This window comes from Macaca fascicularis, chromosome 1, assembly GCF_037993035.2.
Source record: "Macaca fascicularis isolate 582-1 chromosome 1, T2T-MFA8v1.1".
Taxonomy (NCBI): domain Eukaryota; kingdom Metazoa; phylum Chordata; class Mammalia; order Primates; family Cercopithecidae; genus Macaca; species Macaca fascicularis.
The window spans coordinates 164690768-164716805 of record NC_088375.1 but is presented as its reverse complement, the minus strand read 5'-3'; the positions used below and the strand labels follow the sequence as shown (position 1 = coordinate 164716805).

The window sequence follows — 26038 nt, the reverse complement described above, 5'->3', positions numbered from 1 at the left end:
ACAATCTTTTGATTGCTCTCAGTGATTCCTCTCAAACTTCTTCAGTATGGACCATTCTCCCCAACTGCTGATGTATACAAAATTCTTGTTCCCTTATGTTAACAGATTACCTCATTTCCTACTTCATCAAGAAAATTTGAGATCTTCAGAAATGCCTCCCTCAACTACCAGCCCTCCTTCTACCATGCCAACTTACACCCATACCATCCCTGCAGTCTTACCTCCAGTCTGAATGAATGAGGTGCCTCACTTTCATTCAGTGTCAGCCCCTCCCCTTGTGCTGTCAGTCTCTCTTCATTGTCCCCTCTTGGAAATTTACTCCAATTTTTTTTTTTTTGGTACCATTTTATCTATCTTTAACCTGCTCCTCTTTGCCAGTGTCTTCATGTCAGCTTTCCTTTCCCTTGACCCCTCAGTTTTTTCATAGCCCCTTAACTTTTCTCCTCTCCTTTCATTCAGGCTTTATAAAGAATATTCTACCTGTATTGTATCTATTTTCTTCTTCTTTATCTTCAACCCACTGTAAGATAGTTATCACCTGAAATGTCTATATTAGTCAAGGTTCTCTAGAGGGACAGAATTAGTAGGATAGATAGATATATAAAGGGGAGTTTATTAAGTAGTATTAACTCACACAATCACAAGGCCGCAAAATAGGCCCTCCACAAGCTGAGGCACAAGGAAGCCAGTTCAAGTCTCAAAGCTGAAGAACTTGGAGTCCGATGTTCAAGGGCAGGAAGCATCCAGCGTGGGAAAAAGATGTAGGCTGGGAGGCTAAGCCAGTCTACCCTTTTCATGTTTTTCTGCCTGCTTTATATTCGCTGGCAGCTGATTAGATGGTGCCCACCCAGATTAAGGGTAGCTCTGCCCTCTCCAGCCCACTGACCCAAATATTAATCTCCTTTGGCAACACCCTCACAGACACCTCCAACATTAACACTTTGCATCTTTTAATCCAGTCAAGTTCACACTCACTATTAACCATCACAATGTCTATCACCAAGGTTACTAGTGACCTACTGTTTTTAAAATGGAGTGGATATCCTCGATCTCTTATTTCACTGGACACCTTTCCTGAGTAGGATGCTCTTGTTCACTTCCTTTTTCCTAACACAACTCTATTCATTGGACTCTAGTCACCCTTACACTTCTGGACACCATTCCTTCTTGTTGCTCTTCCTGTTTTCAGCCCTCAAGTATTAGTGTCCCTTAAGGTACTGTCCTCAGTCAACTGCACTCTAGTTCCTCTCACATTCCCCATGGAGAGCTCATTCACGTGAGTTTCTACTTCCGTGATACTGCTAAGTTGTATCTCCAGCTGAAACTTATTCTCTAAGCTTCAGTTTTTGATAGCCAGCTGATTCCTGGTAATCTCCACCTATGTCCTCCAGGAACCTGAAGTTAATTATGATCAAAACTGATTTCAGTCTCTCCCATTTATCTGCTTCCACCCCAATACTCTGCATCTCCATTGGTGACATCACCACATGCTGGGAAACTGGAAGACATGTTTGTGCATGACTCACTCCCTCGCCCCCATATCCTGTCACCAAGTCCTACCATTTTTATCTTTTAAATGTTTCCTGAAGCAGCTGCTTTTTATTCCTCATTACTTCTTTCATTACCAGCCCTGTTAAGTTTCCTGTTTTTGTTTTTCTTTTTTCAAAAAGGATAGAGTATATATACAGAACACCAATCTGCCAAAATCACTTTCCATTAAAAATATTTTAATTATGCTCCTTCACTTATGCAACAAAGTCTATCTCCTTTAAAAAATACAAGCTTTGAGTTTCTTGAGGGCAGAGGCCATACCATGTACTGTGACTAGTGTAATGCCTAGCACTTAGAAAATGTTTAATTAGATCTTACTTAATGAAGGGATGAGTAAATTATAGAAGTGCTGTGTATCCTTTCTTCTTACTCTTTTTTTCATACAGTGTCACTGTGTGGCAGAGACAATACTATTTGCCAAATAATCCACATCCTCCCTCTATGTTTCCCAGCCTTCCTTGCACTTAGGGTGAGGCCACATAAGTAGTTCTAGACAATGAGCTATAAGCATAAATGTTGCATGTCACTTGCAGCCCAATATCTTTAAGAGCAGTGGTGAATTTTCCACACTCTCTTTTCCCTTGCTTTGGCTCTCCTGACAATCTTGAGATGGTGTCACAACATCATGGGGCAGAAATGCATGCTGAACATACAGTAGTAGGGATAGTGGAAAGTAAGCCTTTTGTGTTAAATCACTGAGATTTCAGTATTAATTTGTTAAAACAGCATAATCTAATCCACCCTGAATAATAATAATGTTTACTGTTACAAGTTTATACATCAGTCTCTGTCTTACTGTATACATATGAGCTTTTATTGAACCTCGCCCAGTGGGCAGCTCTTTTGCTTCTCCTTACATGTGCATAATGCATAGGTAAAAAAAAAAAAAAAAAGAAAGAAAAAAGAAAAAGAAAAAAAAAATTGGGAGGCTGAGGCAGGTGGATCACCTGAAGTCAAGAGTTTGAGAACAGCCTGGCCAACATGGTAAAACCCCGTCTCTACTAAAAATACAAAAATTAGCCTGTGCCTGTAGTCCCAACTACTCGGGGGGCTGAGGCAGGAGAATCACTTGAACCCGGGAGGTGGAGGTTGTAGTGAGCTGAGATCACACCATTGCAGTCCAGCCTGGGTGACAGAGTGAGACTCCATCAGAGAGGAGATGAGGGGAAGGAAGGGGAGGGGAGGGAAAAAAAGGGGAAGAGAGGGGAGGGGAGGGGAGCCACACATAACTGATGTTTTCCAACTCACCTGCCTGTTGCTAGCCAGCCCTCTGCCTCAAAACCTCTGAATATCAGAGTGTGCCCCCTACACATGATTTATATTTTCCATCCTTGCCCAGCCTGACACATAGGCAGAGCAGTTCATTGCCTATTCCCTGTGATCTAAGTGAGAGTAGAAGTATTTTTCTACATGCTCACACACACACACATCCTCTGTACTACCTCATGGATGCCTTTGATTTCGCAGCAGAATGCCATGTCTCTAAATTTCAAACCTTGTTATTAAGGAAACTTCTCCCAAGAATCGTACCATGTTCTGTTGCAAGCACAGGCTAAAGGAATCAGAGACTAACTCCAAAGTAGATCTGGAAGTCTTAAGCCCTCCTAATTTGTTAGGGATGTGTAGATAACCTCCACTGACCTACAATTACTAATATTCTCATGGTAACTTTGATATAATTCCATTCTTTTCTACAAGTATTCTACAAAATGCACTGCTTTTGTATTTGGAACCTAATTAGGTTCCAAATTTCATTGAACAGATTTATATTTTGCTGTTTCAGTAATAATTCTTTCAGTTAGAAAAAACAAAAAACAAAAAACAGAAAATCTGCCTTCCAGGCTTATATAATCTTACCAGGATCTATCCTTTGGCTCTACTTTCTGTAGAAATGCTCCATCCTCAGACAGGCTCTCTTTTTGTCATGCGTGAAGTTCACAGGGCCACACCCTTTCAGTTTCATATCCAGTAGAGAAAAGCAAAAGTGTTTTCCCCAGAAGTCACAAAGATTCATTGCTTTGTATGTGTTCTGAATGGGCCGTGTTCCCATCCCTGGACCAATCTTTGTGGCGAGGTGGATACAATGCACTAGTTAGCTGAGGCCTTAATCATCTCCCAAAGTGGTAAAAAAAAAAAAAAAACAAAAAAGGAATGGGCTTCAAAGGAAGCACAGGCCTAAGAATAGGGAAGGGAATAATTTCTGGAGAGAAATTAGGCTACCACAAGGAAGGTTATGATGTTGGCAGCAATAGAAACCTCTATTCTCTCTATACAGTCTGCTGCCTGGAGTTAGAATTTAGAGACAGCATCTAGTTAGAGAAAAAAAAGTGTTTCTTTATATACTACATGTTACACTTTGATCATATTCTCTCTGTCCCGTCTCTGAACTTTTTAAAAAACATATTCTAAAGTATTTTCCTATATGCTGCCTTGTGTTTTAGTTATTTATAAATATTTATCTCCCCTAGATCTAGATCTAAATCATTAGCTATTTCAAGGCAAGTACTGGGGTTTATATGACCGTGCGTTCTGCATTGTGCATTACATGTAGTAGGCATCCCCGACTATTCAACAAATAATTATTCATTGACAAAATGAAAGGATTAAAAGTCCATAGGTCTTCAGGTGGTAGCTTGGGGACTGATTTTTTAAAAGTCACTGGGTCTTACTCATCTTACTCATAGTATTAGGTTGGTGCAAACATAATTGCAGTTTTTTTGTCATTGAAAGTAATGGCAAAACCGCAATTACATTTGCACCAGCCCAATATTATCTCATCACAGTTCTGTAACTCCTGTGTGTGCATGGATGTTTGTATGTGAGGTACTAATAGACACACAGTAAGTCTAATAGACACACTAATAGACACACACAGTAAGACACAGCTACTATGTGCCCATGGTAAGCAACAGGGATATGAAGATATAGTGATTACAAAACAAACATTCCCCCAGTCTTCAAAAGTTTATACTCTAGTGACAAAGACAGATGCTTATCAAATAGAGTATAATAAGTGCTCCAAAGAATAATTATAAGGTATTCAGGCAGAATGTATGTGAGTAATAGATCTTCAATTTTTTTATTATTGTTCTAACTGATTCCAGATCAATTCCAAATTGGCTATGTCAGGGAATACCAGTTTTGCTAGAGGTCGATTAAAGGTGGAATTTCTTAGATGATTAACACTAGATTTCCAAGTAAAAGCTCAAGATCCAAGAAATTACATTTTATATTTGTGATAAGTAAAAACTAATTTAATTTTCTTTTCCTCTTTCCTTCCTCCTACCTCTCTCCCAGCCTGAAGTTCTGGATCAAATACAAAATTTAAGGGAGTTATGGATGGATAATAATGCATTACAAGTGTTACCTGGGGTATGTAAGTTTTTATTCTACCATGTTGTCTAATATTTATGTTATACATTTGTTGTATTTGATCATAATCTCAACTCTTAAATGTCAGTGTTTGTATTTCAAACTAAAATAACACTCATTAGGAGTGTTCAGTCACCAAGTGTTTTCACCATTTTTTTTTAGTATTTTGTGTATCTTTTTGAGTGTTATAGGTGTACAAAATATAAGAAAGATTTTTCTTATTCCCTTTGGAGTATATTTGTCATTTCTTCCCACATTTACTGTTCTTTAAAAGCCGAAATAATTTATAGTTATATTTTTAAAAAGCAAAATACTATATATAATACCAGGTTTTATTTTTACAAAATCAACCTTATTCTTACAGGTAACTAGACAATGGTTTTTACTCATTTTATTAGAGCTCTTTTACAAAACAAAAATCTCTCTCAGTTCAGGTGATTTTCAATAGAACCCATGTGAATTTTTGAAAATGGCAAGGATCATACAGTATTAAAAACAGAAAGTTAAACCAAAGACAAATTTTTTCCTCGACTAAAGGCCAGCCCAGTAGTATCTCCTGAGTATAGGTTTCCAGTCAACTCGTTGAGTATGATTATTCCTGCTTTTTCCATCTAACAAAAGAATGTTCTCATAAAACACTGCCCCTTGCCACTTGCATACACACACACACTGAGAGAGAGAGAGAGAGAGAGAGAGAGAGAGAGAGAGAGAGAGAGAGAGAGCAAACACAAGTCTCCCTATTGTTTTGTACAACTCCAAACTCCTGGCATTGGTCTAAGTAGGCACAGCAGGTGAATATGTAATAAATCTTCAGCCAACACAGAGGTTTAGATGTGTATTCTCAAAACCAGTTTTATTTATTTTTTGAATTGACATTAAAAATTACTTAAAATGACAGCAAAACCAACAAGAACAAGACATTTATTCTGCCTTTGAACAAGCATAAGACCACATAAAGGAGAAAATCTGAAACAGAGATTATGGAAAAATAATTAATGCTCTTATCAAAAGATACATTTATACCATCACAGACACAAAACAGAAAAATATGCACATCTATTATTCACTGATTTATTTAAAAATCATGTACCAATAAAGCTCTATGAAACTGAAACTATGCTAATGTCAGGGTTACAAAGATAATATATTCAATGACCTTGAATATATTTGTTTGAGAAGCTCACGCATGGCAGGATAAACTGATCTGGATTTCACTACTCATAGCAGAGCCTGATTTGTGCTATAGTCAAGGTATGTACAAATCCTGAGGCAACACAGGTAAGACACTTACCAATCCCTGCACAAAGATTGAAGAATCAGAATGTATGCCTAGCTGAAAGTTTATACCTCTTCTTCAATATATTTATTTGTTAAAAATTACACAGCATTTACCACGGGCTAGGCATTCTCTCTCTGTTTTACAAATATTGATTCACTGAATCCCTACAACAACCCTATGAAGTAAGTTCTACTACCATCCCCATTTTATAGATGAGGAAACTAAAACACAAAAAAAGTAACTGGCCCAAGATAACACAGCCAGTAAATGGTGGAGCTGTAATTCAAACCAGCGCCAGAGGCTGCTGTTGACTGTAAAGCTCCCAAAGGCTCTCTATGGAACCAATAGAAGGTACAAATGAGAATTTTACTTTTCACAATGTTTACATTCCCAAAATCCACTGTGCAAATCAACTCACATGCCAAATTTCTCAATAAGTTTGTTATTTAAGTGGAAAGACAGGGATGAAATCTTCCATAAAGCATATAATGCTGCCTAATTTGTCTGTCTCGAGAGTAGATTTTTCATATGTACTGCTAGCTTTATATAGATTCCCTACTTTATTTTGTGTACTTGCACTTGGTATTTTGTTATACGCTGTGTGGGAATACTCTACACCTCCCTGCCTGAAATAGCCATGGCTTTCTGGATGTTGGTGCTGGCAAAGAATTGCTTTTCAGTTACCCCAAAATACTTGACTTTGAATGGTTCATCTTGAGTGCGGTCTCCAGCCTATGTCAGTTTCACAGAATAATTAAAACATTTAATATCATTAGCCATGGGGAAAAGAAACACATTCACTTTTTTCTTAGTTCATGTATCATAATAAAGTTAATATACTTTGTGAATACTTTTGAATATTCTGGGCTATTATTTTCCACTGTGTTTTTCACAAATCAGAGAAGCAAATAGATAATGATCAAATATTTAGTCTTTTACATAGTTCTATCTTGTGACCATCAATCTAAGGTTAATCAACCAAAATATGACTAAACCATGTATTGAATTCACATTTATTTTAAACAAACTCCAGTATCTTCTTTTACTTGTGATTTCTACTCTTTTCATCTGCTGTCCACTGCTCACCTATAGACCCTTCTATGCCCAGAGGATGTGAGATCAACATTCAGTATCCTCAAGGACTGTAAGAATTTATGCCTTTACAGTCCTCAGGCTATGATTGCTTTGATACAGTGTTTTCAACATCAAAGTGTTGTTCCAAAAAGAATGTTTAGGAACTGCACATCAAAATATTAAATTATGCTGAAGATAGCCATGAAGGAAGCTTCAAGGAGAAAATAAATTTTCTCATGATATCTCATGATCAAGGAACAAAAAAGAAACACACACACATCATTCTTTCATTGCTCAATGGGAAAGAAGAGTGAACTTAGGTAACATGATAGTTCCTTGGGATGGAAAGCTATGAGTAAAGTGACAGTATTTTTCCAAGTGACACATTTCCAAGCATGAGGAGAAACTCTGTCTCATCCAAAGTACTCTGATTCTAGCTAGCAAATACTCAGTCACTCCAAGCCTGTGCTCACACTCTGCACCCACATGGGAAGCTGAGGGAGCAGGGCTAGAGATTTGCACGGGGTTAATTAAGGCTATGTGCCCTCCAAATGGGCTTTGTAGCCTGTAGTCTGATAAAATTGAGTTTGAAATCAGCTCCACCCCATATTAATGGGATAACTTTGGAGTGTTACTTGTAGTAGATGCTCTCATGCATCCTTCTTCAGGACTGAAGAATTTACTCTATTCCTTTAGCTTCTGGAAATGCTGCTTGCAGCTCTCCAGCCTTCTTCAGAAATTGCCTCACCTAAAGAGAACATCTTCACTCATGGTCATAACCCCATTCCCAGAGACCTCCATCCAATGATCAATCAATGCAGGTATATAAAGGCTCAGCCCTTCATCCTCTACTCAGAACAACTTCAGGGCAATCCCAAATTCAGTGATCTTGGAAGTGCCAGCCAAGGACTTTCTTAAGACTTCATCACAGCCCAACTTCTTTGTCTACCCAATCTTGCTCCCTTTCTTTCCTGTCTCTTCCTTTCTACTGGCGTTGATCCTAAACACTCTCAAAAACTTCTCTCTTTGCCTCTGCTTCCCAAGCAATCCAACATGTGACATGACTTAATCGCCAATCGTTAATATGTGTTAAAATGCAGATTCTGATTCAGCAGGTCTGGGGTGAGTCTGACATTATACTTTTTTTTTTTTTTTTGGCAGAGTCTCACTCTGTTGCCCAGGCTGGAGTTCAGTGGTGTGATCTCAGCTCACTGCAACCTCCGCCTCCTGGGTTCAATGGATTCTCTTGCCTCAGCCTCCTGAGTAGCTGGGATTACAGGCGCCCGCCATCATAGTCAGCCAATTTTTGTATTTTTAGTAGAGACGGGGTTTCATCTTGTTGGTCAGGCTGGTCTCAAACTCCTGATCTCATGATCTGCCCACCTCGGCCTCCCAAAGTGCTGGGATTACAGGTGTGAGCCACCGTGCCTGGCAGAGATTATACATTTCTAGCAAGCCCCCAGATGGTGTCAATGTGCTGGTCTGCCGAACACATTTTGGGTAGCAAAAATATAAAATATTGAATCAAATAATATATATATATAGCATAGTGCCAAGTGCAAGCTTGTGTGTATGTAATAAATGTATGTGCTTATTGTGTGTTTGTTTATTTATACTCTGTCAAGTAATTAGAGATGGTAAAGTATGCACAGGTAGACCAGATAAACAGAAGAACCATTCATTGAATAACTGAAATGTGTGGAACATTTATTTACAAAACATGCCCTAAAGGAAAAGGAAAATGAAGACCTTTGCCCTGCCCTAACTCCTCTAGTCCGTGTCCCACCCACATGTTCACTCCTTGCCCAAGATATGGGTTTCTCCTCAGAAATCAGTTACTAATCCAGTCGTTCCACCTCTAACTTACTCTGGAGTCCATCCCTCTTCGTCCTCACTTCTGCTGCCTTAACAGCTAAAATACTTCTATATCCTTCTAACAGATCTCCTTGACTCCAGCTTTTGAAAGTTCCCTGAAATTATTTCTTCTAAGCATAAGTCTGTTCATGTTACTCCCTATTGTACACTCCTTTTGCTTTCCTTGCCTATAAAATAGAGTTCGCATTTCTTCACATGACATAGAAACCCTTTCAGCAGCTGGCTTCTCCCTGTAATCTCAGCTTCATCACTATACTCAGCCACTTTGAATTTCCCAGTCTTCCTCAAACATAGCATGCTTTGTCACACTTTATAAAGGTACATGCTGTTCTCCCTTCCAGGTACAGGTTCTCTTCTTTTGACAAGCAGCATCTTCCAGACCATTTGCAGTCCTTCCCTGTTCTATGGCATTCACTACATGCTTTTTTATTGCACTTGTCACAGGGTATTATAATTGTTTCTTACTTGAAAGTTTCCTTCATTACTCAGAACCCCTTATTGATAAAATACTTTGTCTTCATCATGGCAAGTCTGTCCCCATACTTAACTGTCTTATTCTTGATTGTTCTTCAATACATAACACAGATACTGGTACATAGTAGATCCTTCAAAAAGGGCCATTGAATGAGCAAAACATTGACCCTGATTAATAGGGTCATCTCCAAAATTATAATTTAAAACCTTTCTTATGCATTTGAAGTTTTAAGGATCAACATGCCAATGTCATTGTTTCAATGGCAGCTTATTTAGTTGGGAGTTGTTTATTTTATTCAGTGCCAACTTCAAGGTTATTGTGTGTTTTCTAACTGCTGCACTGAGATATAATTCACATACCATATGCAGTTCCTTGGTTTTTGGACTACTCACATAGTTGTACAACCATCACCACAATCTAATTTTAGAACATTTTCATGTCCCCTAAAAGAAACCCTGAACCTATTAGCCATAACTCCCATACTCCCCATCCACCCAGCTCCCAGCAACCCTACTCAACTTTCTATCTCTATGGATTGGCATATTCTGCACATATCATATAAATGGAATCATACAATATGTGGTCTTTTGTGACTGGCATCTGTTACTTTGCATGTATTTTCAAGGTTCATACATTGTGTAACATGTATCCATACTTTATTCCTTTTTATTGCCAAGTAATGCTTCATTATATGTATATGCCACATTTGATTTATGTGTTCATCAACTGATGGACATTTGGGTTGTCACCAATTTTTGGCATTGTGAATAATGCATCTGTGACCATTTGTGTAAGTTTTTTTATGTACATATGTTTTTATTATCAGTGGTGTGTACTTATACTGGTATAAGCCTATTTATTGTTGAGTCATTTTGAGAAACTGCCAAACAGTTTTGCAAAGTGGCTATACCATTTTACATTCCTACTAGCAATGTTTGAAGTTTACAATTCCTCCATTCTTGCCAACACTTGTTATTGTTGTGGTTGCTTTTAAAATAAACTTTACGGTGTAGTGGTTCTTACAACTTTAAAATGTCTTGTGAAAGTTTCTCAACTAACCCTGAGTTTATGCAATGTCATCAAGTCTATAGGGAAGTTAAAGATGTTGGTATACCTGGATATGTCAAAAAACAGAATAGAAACAGTTGACATGGACATTTCGGGATGTGAAGCCCTTGAGGACCTCTTATTGTCATCCAATATGTTGCAACAATTGCCTGACTCTATAGGTGAGGATACAATATTTTGTCACAAATATTTATGTCAAATATACCATTTTCTTTTTTGGAAGTATAGTTTGTCTATAGATATAGGTAATATACTGTTAGCCTGATGTTAATACATTTTAAAATGTGCTACGGAAATCATAAAATAGTATCTAACAAATATCTTAAGTGAAATATTAACTCTAGTGTCCAAATTCAAGAAGGCTCTCCTGTTAAAATGATCCTACCAAATTGATATTGTTTAAAAATTGTTATATCTCCTAAGTTGCAAAATGTTATTATAAGGAATATGTGTGTTTTCTTTAGAGTAATTTAATAATCATATATGTATCCTTATATTATGATAGAATTACAATAGCTTCCATCCAAAAGATGTTGCTATATTCTATTTATAATATTGTTGTAACATTGGTATAATATGAGTAACATATAAAAAGTATAAACATAAAATGTCTTCTTAGTTCTATTATTTTTAAAAAGTCACATCTCCTTAACATGTTAAGATTCATTAGATCAGATAATTTGCCTGTTAGTATATAAAAAGCACTCATACATTTTCGTTTAAGAATGTTTATATGGCCCGGGCACAGTGGCTCACGCCTGTCATCCCAGCACTATGCGAGGCCGAGGCTGGTGGGTCACAAGGTCAGGAGTTTCAGACCAGCCTGGCCAATATGGTGAAACCCTGTCTCCACTAAAAATACAAAAAGTAGCCTAGCATGGTGGTGCATGCCTGTAGTTCCAGCTACTCAGGAGGGAGGCTGAGGCAGGAGAATCACTTTAACCCAGGAGGCGGTGGTTGCAGCGAGCCAAGATTATGCCACTGCACTCCAGCCTGGGCAATAGAGGGAGACTCCGTCTCGAAAACAAACAAACAAACAAAAAAATTTATATGAGTAAAATAGTGAAAGACTAATTTAAATAAGGAGTAAGCTTTTTTTATAGGTATCTTGCTGTTAGTATTTATAAGAGAACTCTACGAAAAGGGTAATCATTAAATCACTTAACTTTGTAACATAGATTTTAGCCTCTTTGAAACAGATGTGTTATATGTTCTGGAACTTAATCATTATTAAGACTGACTGAAGTTCAGAATCAGTCTTATATTAGCAATGTGGTGCTCTTATCCTTTGTGGATGCTGCAGATCCAGTCCAAGCCAACTTGTGACTTGCCATAGTTTTCCACAGTGAATTTTCTGTTCCCCTTTTCCCTTGCTCCACATACTAGTTGTAAATTTTTAATCATTATTAAGTTCCAGAACATGTAACTTTTTAAAAATTAAGCCATATCCTATATAATCCAGTTGAAGATGAGGCAATTTCCCAAATTTTTCTTCAATGAGTTATTTCTTCTATTTAGCCATTCTTTGAGGCTGATAAAGAACATTAGTTTTAGCAAAATTGTGGTCTATCTTTTCTTTCTTTCTAGAATTGTTGACTTTTTATTTACAAAATCACATATTTTATAATGGTATTTCTCTAACTTGCTCAATCATGGGTCTTAACTGAGAGTTTTATTAAACACTTCCACATTTCTAGGCTTTGTCTCTTAAGATTCTGGTTCAGTAAATGAGACAAGCCCCCTGATCTGTATTTTTATTAAACATCATAGATGAGACTTGTGATCAGACAAATTAAGGAAATACTGGTTTATGTTGTAACAGGTAAAGAAGTATGATTATAGAGAACATCCACTGGTCAAGATGACAGAGCAACTTAATATATAACCTTACACCCCTACTCAACCACCATCCCATACCATTTTAAATATATCATGAAAATATAAAAACTATATATATTCAAAGAACATATTTTTCTTCATTACTGACTGCTCAGTGCCAAGAACTGTGCCTGGCATATTCTATGTGCTGTTTGAACACTTAGTAAATAAAATAGTTTAGCCACACTCACCCAGGCATGGTGGCATGTGCCAACAGTCCCAGTTACTCAAAAGGTTGAGACAAGAGGATTGCTTGAGCCCAGGAGTTCAAGTCCACCCTAGGCAACATAGCAAGACTCCATCTCCGGAAAAACAAATTCTGATTTTTAAAAAAGAAAAATTATCTTTGCTTAAAAAGAATGAACATCAACCTGAACCTGTGATAGAATGGAAAGCCAGCAATATCCCCAGGCCTGATGGGCTACAAACCACAAACAGCAGCTGTGAGTTCGGTTCTTACAGTGAAATAAGAAATAGAAGGACCTTAAACACAACAGAGGAATCAGAACTTACAGAAGATTAAGGTGGGACCTCTTTTCTGTGAAAAGGGACTGAAAAAATTTACAGCTAGTATGTGGAGGTAGAGAAAAAGGAAACAACAGAAAATTCACTGCGGAAAACTATGGCAAGTCACAAACTGGCTTGGACTGAATCTGCAGCATCCACAAAGGATAAGACCACCAACGTTGCTAATATAAGACTGGTTCTGAACTCCAGAAACCTGGGGGTCAGGTGGAGGTAACCAGAAAACTACCAAACAGGGAGAGGTGAGCATAGTGAAGGGGAAAACATTCACCCTCACAGATGAGCTTGCAAACAAAAATGTTGAAGGAAACTAAAGTTGCTTTGACAACCAAAAATTCAACCAAATAGCAGAATTTACCCTAAGGGAAATAAAAGTTATCAACCAATATAAAAATTATTTTAAGTATGTATAGAACCTCAAATAGATAAAAGAATAACAATTAGTTGTTATATCCAAATAATTAGTGCCAGTAAAAGAGGATTCTTTTATATTTAAAATGCTGAAATACAATAATATGACTTATCAAACAAAAATATGAGCTATGACTAAAAATAGATGGTTAAGAAAAAGAATCAATTAAAAATCCTGAAAATGAAAAGGAAGATATTGGTCAAAGGGTACCAAGTTGCAGTTAGACAGGAGGAATAAATGGTTAAATGTACAGATATGTTAATTAGCTTGATTCAATCATTCTAAAGTGATACCACTGCATCACTATGTACCTGATAATTATTTACAATTTTAATTTGCCATAAAGTTTTCAAAAATAAATTTTGAAAAATAAATCTTGGAAATTAAAATACCACCTTAGGTATGAAATACCACATAGGGAAATTTTAAAATACAATTCAGCTATAATGAAGAAAGTATGTATAGTCAGGTAAAAAATTTGTAAGTTGGAAGACAGTGCTGAGGAACAGAACAGGCATATAGAAATTTGTTAATAAGAAATATTAAAGATGACTTAAGAGACACAGGGAATAGAATAGAAATTGCATTCTAAAAATGAAAAAAAGCAAAAATATTACATTCTCCGGGAATAAATACAGAATTCCAGAAATACAGAACAGAATAAATGGAAAAGAGGAACTATTCAAAGAGAAAACAGTTGATACTATTTTTCAGCATTAAATACACAACTAATATATCATACTAAATGCATAGTGCTAAAAGAGATAAATATAATAAATTTGCACTGGCTCATTGTTCTGAAACTGCAAGGACAAAGAAAAATATTGTTTAAAGCTGCTATAGAACAAAAAGAGCTTATCTACAAAATAATAATTAGAGAAGTCATAATTGTCATCAGTGACAATATCTTCTGGACAGCGGTGTAATATCTCCAGAATACTGAAGGTTAATCACAGGCAGACTGGATTTCTATACCCAACTAAACATTCATTCAAGAGTGAGCGCGCAACAGATATATTTGAACATATACCAAGAATAAGAGAATCTGCTCTTAAAAGATGTACTTCACTCAGAAAACAAAAAAACTCAGAAGGAAGGAAGTGAATACATAAAGCAATGGCAAGCTTTACCAAATATACCAACTTAATTTGGTAAATTGAGTAACTAAATTTACCAACTTAAGTTGGTAAATTAAATTAATTAAATTACTCAATTTGGTAAATGATGTTGTTATATCTAAATAATTAGTGCCTGTAAAAGATGAATCTTTTATATTTAAAATGTTGAAATAAAGAACAGGGTAGAGCAATGTTAGACAGGATTAAGGAATGTGAAGGACCTTATCTTATTCAAGCAGAGGCTAGAAATACTGCATAACTTTGCATGAAATATTCAGTTAAATAGATATGTTAAAAATGTAAATGTATCTACTTAATAGAAATGAAACTGATACTTCCAAACAAGGAGAGGAGAGGAAAAGTTCTGAAAGAAAATATTCATATGGTGGAAGAAAGAAAAATAAAATGTAAAACAATGATAAAATAGAAGTTATAAAATAAGATGGTAAAAATAAATTCAAATTGTCATAAATCACAACAAATGTAATAGATTTAATGGATTAAACTTATTCTGTTAAAAGATCCAGAATTTCAAGTTCAGCTATATTGTGGTTATGAGACATATCTAAAACAAAACACAGAAAGTTTGATTTTACAAAGGCAATAGAGTTCGTTACCAGACTGGGCAACATAGCAAGTCCCCAATTCTACAAAAAAATTTAAAAATTAACCAGGCACAGTGGCACACACTTGCAGTCCTAACTACTAGGGAAGCTGACACAGTAGGATTGCTTGAGCCCAGGAGTTCAGAGGTTGCAGAGAGCTATAATAGCACCATTGCACTCCAACCTGGGTGACAGAATGGGACCTTGTCTCAAAAAAAAAAAAAAAAAACTGGTAGAAAATGAAGCATTATTATTAACATGATATAATTGTTTGTATAAAATAGTTTCCTTTAAGAAAGCAAACTAGGAAATTAGCCTTCTGGTCTGAAGAAGTCAGCATGTAATGGGTAACAGAGAATATCAAGCTAGACACTGGATTGGCATATGACACACTAGGATAGGTAGGTGGTATTATATATTTTACACCTTCATTTATGACCTGAATGCTTCTCAAAGTAACTGTTGTAGTAGCTTACTCCTTGAACTATCTTTGGACCTTATTGACCTGTCAGGGAAATTTGTGTTTTTACATCTGCAGAGTTGCCACAGTCCCTGATTATAGATGTAGAGTAACTGACTCTCCTCAGAGAATTCCCTTTCTTGATCAAAATAAATATCTGGAATAGGAAACTGAGAGCTCTGTTCTGAGGCCCTAGAATGGTTCATTGGTGATAATTGCATGGCGAATTGCATTGTGTCCTCCTTATTTGGAGCATGGATTATCTATTGGACTACCAACATTTAAAAGAATAAAAGATAAGAGTCTTCACAGTATTAACAGAGGGATATGGCAACTAAAATAAAATCTTTACTTTCTTCATGCCTTTTTTAGTTCCTCTGCAGTGATAGGGTATTTGAATGGAGTGATATACTCAACAACAAGCCCTGTATACTGAGTCACTTTTCCTGTGCTGGTTCCAGGGCAAATGAAAGGGACTCTTTTCCTCTTCTAGATGGAGAGTTTTAATAATCTTTGGATAGCAGAGAAACTCAATAAAGAAAAATAAAAATAAAGAAAAAAATTTTGCTTAATAATTTATCTTACTCCCTTACAGGTTAAGGGCACGGGCTTTAGAGTTAGGTTACTTAGAGATCTGATTCTGGCTTTTCTACCTTACTTGCTGTGTGACCTTAGACAAGTAATCTTGCCTCAGTTTCATCATCTATTAAGTGATAGTAGTAACAGTACCTGACATATAGTAAACAACTATTGTAATAATATAATATTTATTATAATCTTAGATTTGATGAGTGCACAACTATTTGCTTTCAAAGTTCTATTGTATATTTGTAAATGTAAAAAGGATATTAGTAAATTAATGTTTAATATATTGATGCTGATCATATATATGTGTATATAGTTAAAATTATAGGAAAAGGCCTTCTTTTTCTATCTCTTCAGTATTTCTTAGTTGGGAGTATAGGATGAAGAGATGGAGACTTGGAGAAGTGCACAAGTAGAGAGAAGGAATAGGATAAAATACCTTTGATTACTCTAGAGAAAAGAGTCCAAGTGCATATGATATAGAAATGCAATAAATATATTATCTGCCAGAGGAAGACATGAGCAACAAGGGTGAGGCTTGCAGCCTAATTTCATCTCAGAAGCAGTCATGATTCTACAGAAGCTCCAGACTCTGTCCAAAGAGTATCCTCTTGGATGGAATATGAGTGTTGGCAAAATAGCCACATCACAGATGAGTGAAATTCCTTTAAACCCACAGACTTGGAGCTGAAAGGGAACTAAATTGCTTCAACCTTTAAAAATATTGAAAAAGATGCACTTAACAGAAGCTTCTTGTGAGAGCCACTACTCTAATCTTCAGGAAAATCTGTCACATCAGCATTTAGCCTTAGGCCCTAACCTGCCTCAGGGTTTTCTCTGCATTGCTTCAGACCTGGAGACCATGATCCTCTGAAAGTACTTTGCACCCTGACTTTGTGATGTTTGCTCAGCCATCTGTCACCCACTCCCAAGCTTCTTGTGACCCAGTTGAGTGACGTTGAGACCGTCAACCCACCTCCAGCTCCACTGGCAGGCAGGGCGCTCGTCTGATCCAAGCTACCAAATCACAAAAAACTTAACTATAATTCATACTTCCCTGTTTTCTTTCCATAACTGAAAAACAAGCTCAGGTGTTCTTTTATACTTCCAAGGCTGATATTTTAATATACGCTCTAGAGAAGCTAAAATGATTCAATCACCTTTTGAACATAGATGGATATGGCAGTGGATGTTCAGACTTCAATGATAAATTGCCACAGTGTGAATTGTCCCTTTCCCAGGTGATGCTGTTTTCAAGCTGCTGTATTCAGCTCCCAGGTATTTACTTATAACAGTCTGATAGTGATAACATTTCTCTCTACTGCAGTAGAGATTCTGAGTGCTTCTGAAGAATACGTAATAGAACATACTGAGATGTGAAGTGCAGCCACAGCTTTATTTCAGACTTTTTGTGATTTACTCTATGCCTTTGAGGAACCCTCAAAACACTTGAGAAATATGAGCATGATTTATAGCCAGTTTCTCAAAACATGTTCCCAAAAACTAGCTCGACAACATGTTGTGCACCACCCCCCCACACACACACACGAATTCCATAACAACTCTGGAGAGTCACATTAGTATATTAAAAGCTCCTAGAAAAACTAGGATTAAATTAAACAAAATTAAATTTTGTGGTTTTTTTGTTTATTTTGTTTAATTTGGTGTCTCTCAAAACATATTTGACCATGAAACTTACTATGTCAATTAGAAAATTTTTTTTTTTTTTTTTTTTTTTGCAGAATGGAGCATTCTATAGTGTATGTATGTAGTTCCAATGTAAAACGAAATTTAAGTGTTAATCCTTTGCCCTTGGATTTGGACTATTTAAGCCATATCAATATTGTAGGTTATTTTATGGTTGGGTAAGGAAGTTGATTATGCCAAATGCAACTGTTCTTCAATTACTGTGTGGCTATTGCTCATTAAAGCCCTGGGAAGAGAGCAAGCCGTTAAGGGTATGGAGGCCGTAAATCAGATAGTGAAAGATAAATAGTTGTAACTTAAATTCCTGGCCAGTTCTAAGTTTTTGTGCTTATTGCTGATCCAAGGCAGGATTTATGGTGCCAAAAAGAATATGAGGTCATACATTGTAAATTTCCAAGAACATAATTATAACCACTGCATTGCAATACTTCAGTATTCATTTTTGTTGATCACTGGGCTCAATTCAGATTTGTTTCCAATTTGTATCACAACAGGGATGTTAGTTATTACTGCTTAGGAGTTAATTAAATATTAAATCACAGCTGGCTTGAAAAATTTCAACTGGTCCATTTGCTGTAGAAATACAAAAGGGAAATGTAGTAGTATTAGTGTCAACTGGGGTGTATGTGGAGCTGTATGTTTTGTTTATTTCTGTGCATTTTTATTCTTGAACTGTCATTGATGTACGCATTTTTTTGCAACTAGAAGGTCAAAATTATACTATACACAAATGTCAGTTTTATGAGTGTGTATTATCAGAGTGTGACCAATTAGCATGCCAAGCATTCAACACAAGTGATTCATTTGATTTCTTTTATATAACATTTTCTGTCATAAATCTGCTTTTATGTATTAATCAACCTTCTTCTCTGTTTTAGGACTTTTGAAAAAACTAACTACTCTAAAAGTAGATGACAATCAACTTACAATGCTACCCAATACAATCGGAAAGTAAGTGCCAACTTTTCATACCGGTCAGCCTCTCTAAAGCCAGAAACTAAAGGATATATTGAGTTTTCTACTTCAAAACGTTTTCTACTAAAGATACCAATAATCCTGTTCATCTGTCAGCTTATTTTAACTATATTTTATTTATATATATTTGTATGTATCTTAATTTAATTTTATATCTAAACATTGCATTTGCCATCCAACTTTATAATATCATGAGAAATGTTTACCCATGAAACTTTCACAAGCAAAATGATTACCCAGACCTTCAATTATACTCTTGCTGGTATTTTTCAGATATTATTAGTTTGATGTTTTTGACTGTGTAGCAGCTCTGAATTCACTTGACTATTTCTTGCAAAATTTAACCAATTTTTATAAGGCTCTGCAATATGTATATGTTACCATTACACTATTAGTAACATTTGATATTCATAGAATCTTAATGTATTTTTAGAAGCTAAAGAGAAAAGCATCTGCTTAACTAGCATTTTTTAAAACTTCAAGATGAAAGTCTAACATTGCCTTTTAAAGATAAAATATACTCCATTTATTTGATAATAATTTCTTTCTAATTTTATATTGTCATTAACATTTCATTTACAATTCTTTAAGAACTATATATATTATCAATGTTCCACTGAAGTACTATTGTTTACAATCTGTGTAAAATGAGAAATCAATAGAGGCTGTCTTCATTCTGAAATTATGTAAGGGCATTTTATTGAGATCTTGCCCTACATCTTAATGTGAAGAATCATATAAGTTCTTAATTTAACAAATTTGGTATTCTCAAGAAGGGAAAGCCTTATTTTTTAAATAGCTTTTTATTAAGCATAATTGACATACAAAAAACTGCACATTTAAAGTCTACAATTTGATAAACTTTGACATTGCTAAGAAGCCTTGAAACTATCACCACTGCAATGAAGACAGCGAAAATGTCTGTCACCTCTCCCCCAATCCTCCTCCCCATCACTCCCTCATCACCTGCCAAGTCAGCATATAGCCCCTGATCTAGAAAGTTTAACTTTTATAGAGTGGAGCAACTTGCTAAAATTCAAACTCAGATGTTCAGACTTTGAAGAGTAGTAAAATTCTCAACCATTTTTTTTTAATTTTAATGCCCTCACTCTACGGTGTGTTTCTCTCTACAGTTACTTGCATTTTCTCCAGTATAGAGCAGAGAGAACTTAACATTAAGGGTACACAAAACTAATTATCTTTATCAGCCCGGTGTTTTTTAAAAGCAGGCACTAAGATAGGCACTAATCTTTCTTCTTTGGGTCAATACTCAGGGGAAACTGAATTCAACTTGTTTTATCCCTGCTTACATCATGATTGGTATTTGCCACTTATGTTCATATTTCTTATGAAAGTACCCTGGCTCTTTGAAGACAAATTAAAAAGTGTCAATAGCCTAAAAATAGGTAGCTTTTTCAGTAGGAAGTATAACCCTGATTTTGGTCATCATGAGAACTAGATTTGTTGGTAATTTTTAGCCAGAATTTTGGCCTCTTGACCTCCCAGGTGAGGACCTCCCAGCTTTTTCTGGAGTCTGGTTTCAGCCCATGACCAACACTGGATACATGTGTACCTTGAGCTCCCATCACACCCCAAAGCAAGTTCCTGCCTCTGACCTTCACCAGCAGAACCTCATGCCAGACTTTGCCTCAGGAACAGGCAACCTGAAGCTCTAACTCTGTCTCCTCCCCAGCAGCCAAGCGGGGCTTGCAGCCTGGCTCTGTACACACAGCCTAAACTACAGTCAGTCTTAGTTTTTATGCTACCACCAGAATTTAGTCATGTCCTTTGAAATCTTCCTGGTAGTTGAATTATAAATGTGGAGAAAACTGAACTGTTTAAATAGTAACTTGGTATAAGCTTTTATACTACTATATTCAAAAGGAACAGATATGGAAACATCAGTTGGCTGTCAGCAGCTTTCACTTGCTTGGACAAAAGGCTTATTCCAGAAAAGCAGGGTGAGTGACTGAGAATTAGAGCATCTATGAACACTGAGAAGGCAGAATAGTGAAGCTTCTTATTGAAAGCTTCTCATTCTTATTAAATTTTCAGATACCACAAAGCCAGAAAAAATACTTACGTTCGATGACAGAAGCAATATTTCAAAAGAACTGAACACAGTGGGTGCTTTGTTGAAAGACCCAATAGAACTTAATAGAGATTCTTGGAGAAGTAGGGAGAAATCAGTGCTTTTATTGGCCATAATCAGTATAGCCAATATAGTAATGGAACTGTCCAGAAAACCACTGAAGCATTAGCTGGGTAGACGGAAGTATCCACTCAAAAATAATAGGTACTAATAGTTCAAGTGTTCTCTGACACTTCTGATTCTGTCAGTTCTGGACTTCATCTATATCAATTGACAAGAGGGCAACCAGCATGAGAGATGTGGAACTGTGATTTATAGGAAAAAAGCAGAAGAAATTTGTGATGTACATCTTCCAGAATTTTTTTTTTTAAATCATCTGAAGTAAGGATGTAACTACTTGAGAAATCGAGTATCCAAAAGTGTGGGACCATAGGCCCAGCTCTTCTTCTGTACAGCTCCCATTCCACTTCCAGACTTATTGGCACACTGTGCTCTTCCTCACTGAGGCACCAGGAGCCCAGAAAGCTGCTGCTGCCACCCACTCTAGTTCTGGACTCTTTCCTCAATGATAGCTTCAGAGTAGAGGAGTACTTTCAATTCCCACCCTACTTGCCTTCGAGGACACAAATGTCTAGGGGTCTTTGCTATAGGGCTTTCCTACTAATTACTGGGGAAACATTGCCAGAATATAACAAAAAATTCATGCTACAAAGTTAAGAAATTTTATTATAAAATGTATAAACAGCCTATACAGACGGGCCTGATGATAGTGATAGTACAGTCATGCCAATAGTGGACCACATATATGACTGTGCTCCCATAAGATTATAATACTGTATTTTTACTGTACCTTTTATATGTTTAGATACACAAATAGATACCATTGTGTTACAATTGCTTACTGTATTCAGTACAAGCACATGTTGTATAGTTTTGTAGACTAGAAACAATAGGTTATATCATATAATGTAGGTGTGTAATAGATTACACCATCTGGGTTTGTGTACCTACATCTATAACGGTCACACAGTGATGAAATCACCTAATGATATATTTATCAGAATTCATCCCAGTCATTAAGTGACACATGACTGTAGTCACATCTACCATTCAATAATCGTACCACTCTTCTTGTTCACTAGGCTTCAGTCATACTGGCCCTTCTCCTGTGCCTCCAGTAAGCCAGGCTTTTCCCCGTCTCAGGGCTTTCTGATTTGTTGTTACCTCTACCTGAAATATTCTTTCCCCACTCTTCATGAGGCTAACTACTTCACATCTTCTAGATCCATACTCTTAAACTTCAGTGAGCATTCAAATTATGTGGGAATTTTGTTTAAAAGGCAGGTCCTGATCCAGTAGGTCTGGGACCTGAAGGGCCTGGGTTCTGCCCTTGTCACAAGCTCCCAGGTGATGTAAAAAAATGCTGCAGATTCTTGGGAAACATTGAGAATAACAAGACTATAGATCTAGATTTAAATATCTCTTCCACAGTGAGGCCGTCCCTAAATGACCTTCCACCAATATAATCACCAGCAAATTTCCTGTCCCTGTTCCTGCTGTTTCTTTCATGCTACTTTCCACAACTTATAATTTTATGTCATCTCATTATTTTATTCTGTCTCATAATGTATATACCTCACCTCAATGAAGATCGTTTTTGTTTCCCAGCTCCAGAATTCTATAGTTTCTGAAAATTATTAACACTAGATCCTAACCTACTTTTGTTTTTGATTCCATTACAGTTGTTGTATAGTAATCAGAACAACATATAGAAATTGAAATCAGTGTTCTTTAGTAAGAGGATGAAAATTTCAAACATTAATGATGTTTGTAACGAGTATGGCTTCATATTTAGAACTGTCATGCACCTACTTTCCTACTGAATGCCTTGATTCAGAGTTAAAATGCAAAATAAGAAATAGAGAAATTATGTAAGTGAATATGGATGCTAGGTTATTCACATACTTCATTTGATTTTCATTTTAGTTTTTACTGGATAATTATCTTAAAAGTATTAAAAAGTTTTATCAAAAATAAAAGTTTCATAAATTGCCAAATGATTTATGTTTTTAATGAAACACTCTACCTGTAACTTGGGGCAATGAAAGCCTAGAAATGTGAAGACCAGATACAGTGACCAAAAATATTCTTATTCTGCACACAGAATATTTCAATATTTCAGACTTATCTTAAAAACTCCCGGAAGAATTCATTTTTCACAGTTAAAATGGATTCCATGACTTTTGTGCCAAATGGCTTGTAAAATTAGTTAGTTTGTTGTTGCTGAACTTTACTATGTGCCTAGGAGTTTCAGCAGCTCTAAGAGTTTAATATCAAATAAAAATGATAATGTATGCCTTTTTTTGTACTCACGGTGTTCCAGACCTCATGTTTGGTGCTTTCTTTACAGGTATTATCTTATTTACTTAAAGGCCTCGTTAGCACTATATGATATGTATTATGTCACTATCAACAGATACAGAAACAAAGGCAGAGAGAAGTCACCAGACTTCAATGCCAAGCTGTAAACTGAACTATATGTGATGCCTCTTTATATATATGGTCGTTGAGTCACCCATTTTGTAAATAACTTCATATTTGGTCATTCAATGGGTCCCATAAGTCTACCTGCAAAGGAGGTACACTGCAAAGGAGGTACTACCGCACTCTGAGCCTTATCTTCTTAGCTTTGTGTCTTGGATAAAAGCAATGAAAACTTAGAAATCTGAATGGGTATTTTTAAAAGCTGTTCCTTCATAGAGTATGGTCAAACAGAAAGATTGCTGTAATCCCAGCACTTTGGGAGGCCGAGACGGGCGGATCACGAGGTCGGGAGATCGAGACCATCCTGGCTAACACGGGGAAACCCCGTCTCTACTAAAAAAATACAAAACACTAGCCGGGCGAGGTGGTGGGCGCCTGTAGTCCCAGCTACTCGGGAGGCTGAGGCAGGAGAATGGCGTGAACCCGGGAGGTGGAGCTTGCAGCGAGCTGAGATCCGGCCACTGCACTCCAGCCTGGGTGACAGAGCAAGACTCCGTCTCAAAAAAAAATAAATAAATAAAGATTGCTGGACTAGGAATCAAGAAATCTAAGTGTCTATGCAAAGCTAAATAAATCCCTTCTTCTCTATGGGCTTCAGAGGCCTGAAGGGTAACATGTGGCTTTGAGATGTGAGGTGACTTGCCAAGGGTCATTAATAGCTATGACATAAAAGCAAGCTTCATGGACAAATAATTTTGGAGGACTCTGTATACAAGTTAAAGAAACACTACTAACACCATTTCTTTTTCCAGATATAGTATCAGTCTCATGTTTATCTTTTGTATCATTTAACTTTTTGCTTATTTTTCCAAGTTTTCTCAACTAGAATATAGGCTCCTTGAGGGCTGGATCATGTCTTGAATGTTGCTTATCTCCTTCATTGTGCCAAGACAGTATGGCACAGAGGATTGTTTGCAAGCCTTGGAACTAGACTTCAGTTTTGAACCTGGCCCCTCCACCCATTCACTAACTGACCATGAGCAAGTCATTTCATGTCTCTGAGCCACATTTTTCTCATCTGTAAAATGGAAATAATAATTGTCAGAAATTGTTGTGGCACTTAGAACTAGATAGCCTTCAATAAATTATTACAGTCATTATTTTATTAATAGTAAAATCCAAAAAGATATTTATTTATTGATCATTGCTTATGTTCATCTATATGAGGTTTAGTTATATTACATGAATGAAATATCTGGTTCTAAAAAAGAAAAATATTTTGTAAGTATTTGCAAATGTAGTAATAGTACAATGTCTTAGTCTGCTCGGGCTAACATAACAAAATTTCATGGACGGGGTGGCTTAAACAATAGATGTTTACTTCTCACAGTTGTGGAAGCTGGGGAGTCCAAGTCCAAGGCACCAGCAAGGTAGGTTCTATTCTGAGCCCTCTTCTCTTGGCTTGTAGGTGGCCACCATGTCGCTGTGAGTTTACATGACCTCCTCTTTGCATGAGTTGGTTGTCGGAGGGAAGAACAGGCCCCAGTTTCTCTTCTTGCAAAGGCATTAATCCCATCATGAGGGCCCCACCCTTATAACTTTATCCAACTGTAAATTATCTCCCTAAGGCCCATCTCCAAATACCATCACATTGGGGGTTAACACTTCAACATATGAATTTTTATATGTTCAGTCCATAACATGTATCTTTTAAACTTACAACATCTATTCTTAGGAGATGAGGTGTTTGAAATTGTTTCCATGCTTTGTGACAGAGTCCTGAAGAATAAACTGTTTTGAATCATAGTAGTTGGTTTTCAAGTCAAAGAACTTAGAGCAGTTTAAAAAAGAAAAGAAAAAAGAAAAAAAAGTAATGCATTTGCCAGAGTAATAAAGGCATCTTCACATTTGCACAAAGTTATTGAGAAAAGTACAAAGAAATGATCAAATGGAATTTCATTGGTGATCGTATAAGATTTCAGTTAAAGCACAAAACCGCTAATGATATCAATTTAAGAGCCATCCTCCTTCACTGCCTACTTCCTCCTCTACTTCCTTCCCCAGCATTTCAGAATTGTGACTGTTTATGTGCTATGAACAAATATTATTTGCAGTACTTACTCCTGCATGCATGAAATGTTTCCATATTTTTCATTAGTTAAGAAATCTTTCAGTCTCCCAATGTGGAACATATAGTATCTTTTTAAAAAAATAGTCTTTGCTAATGAATGAAGCTATTCTCTACTCATGGGTTGCAGATCTGTTGACTAAAAAATACTTTAAACAATATTTCACATTTGGGTGATATTTTTCTCCAATAATCTAATGTAATTTTTTTGCAAATTTTATTTTCAAGCGTCTAATCAACTTTCTAAATAGTGAAAAGGAAAGCAAAGGTTTCTAGTTGTTTTCGATAGCTGGGAAAATTTGGTTCAAATGAAAAGTTTATTATCTGTATGATAATGATAGCTGCTTAAAATCACTCAACATTTCAGAGGTAAAA

The 26038-nt window shown here is 36.4% G+C and overlaps 1 protein-coding gene across 17 annotated transcripts in view; it reads left to right on the top strand.

Moving 5' to 3' along the window:
• The window catches only part of LRRC7 (leucine rich repeat containing 7), a 553605-nt gene that overhangs the window by 406472 nt on the left and 121095 nt on the right, over positions 1-26038 (top strand). For all 17 annotated transcript variants that reach the window (XM_074003903.1, XM_074003898.1, XM_005543054.5 and 14 more), the window contains 3 exons: positions 4849-4923; positions 10711-10855; positions 18863-18935. In XM_074003903.1, coding sequence (XP_073860004.1) covers positions 4849-4923; positions 10711-10855; positions 18863-18935 — 293 coding nt within the window. The remainder of the gene's footprint in view (positions 1-4848; positions 4924-10710; positions 10856-18862; positions 18936-26038) is intronic.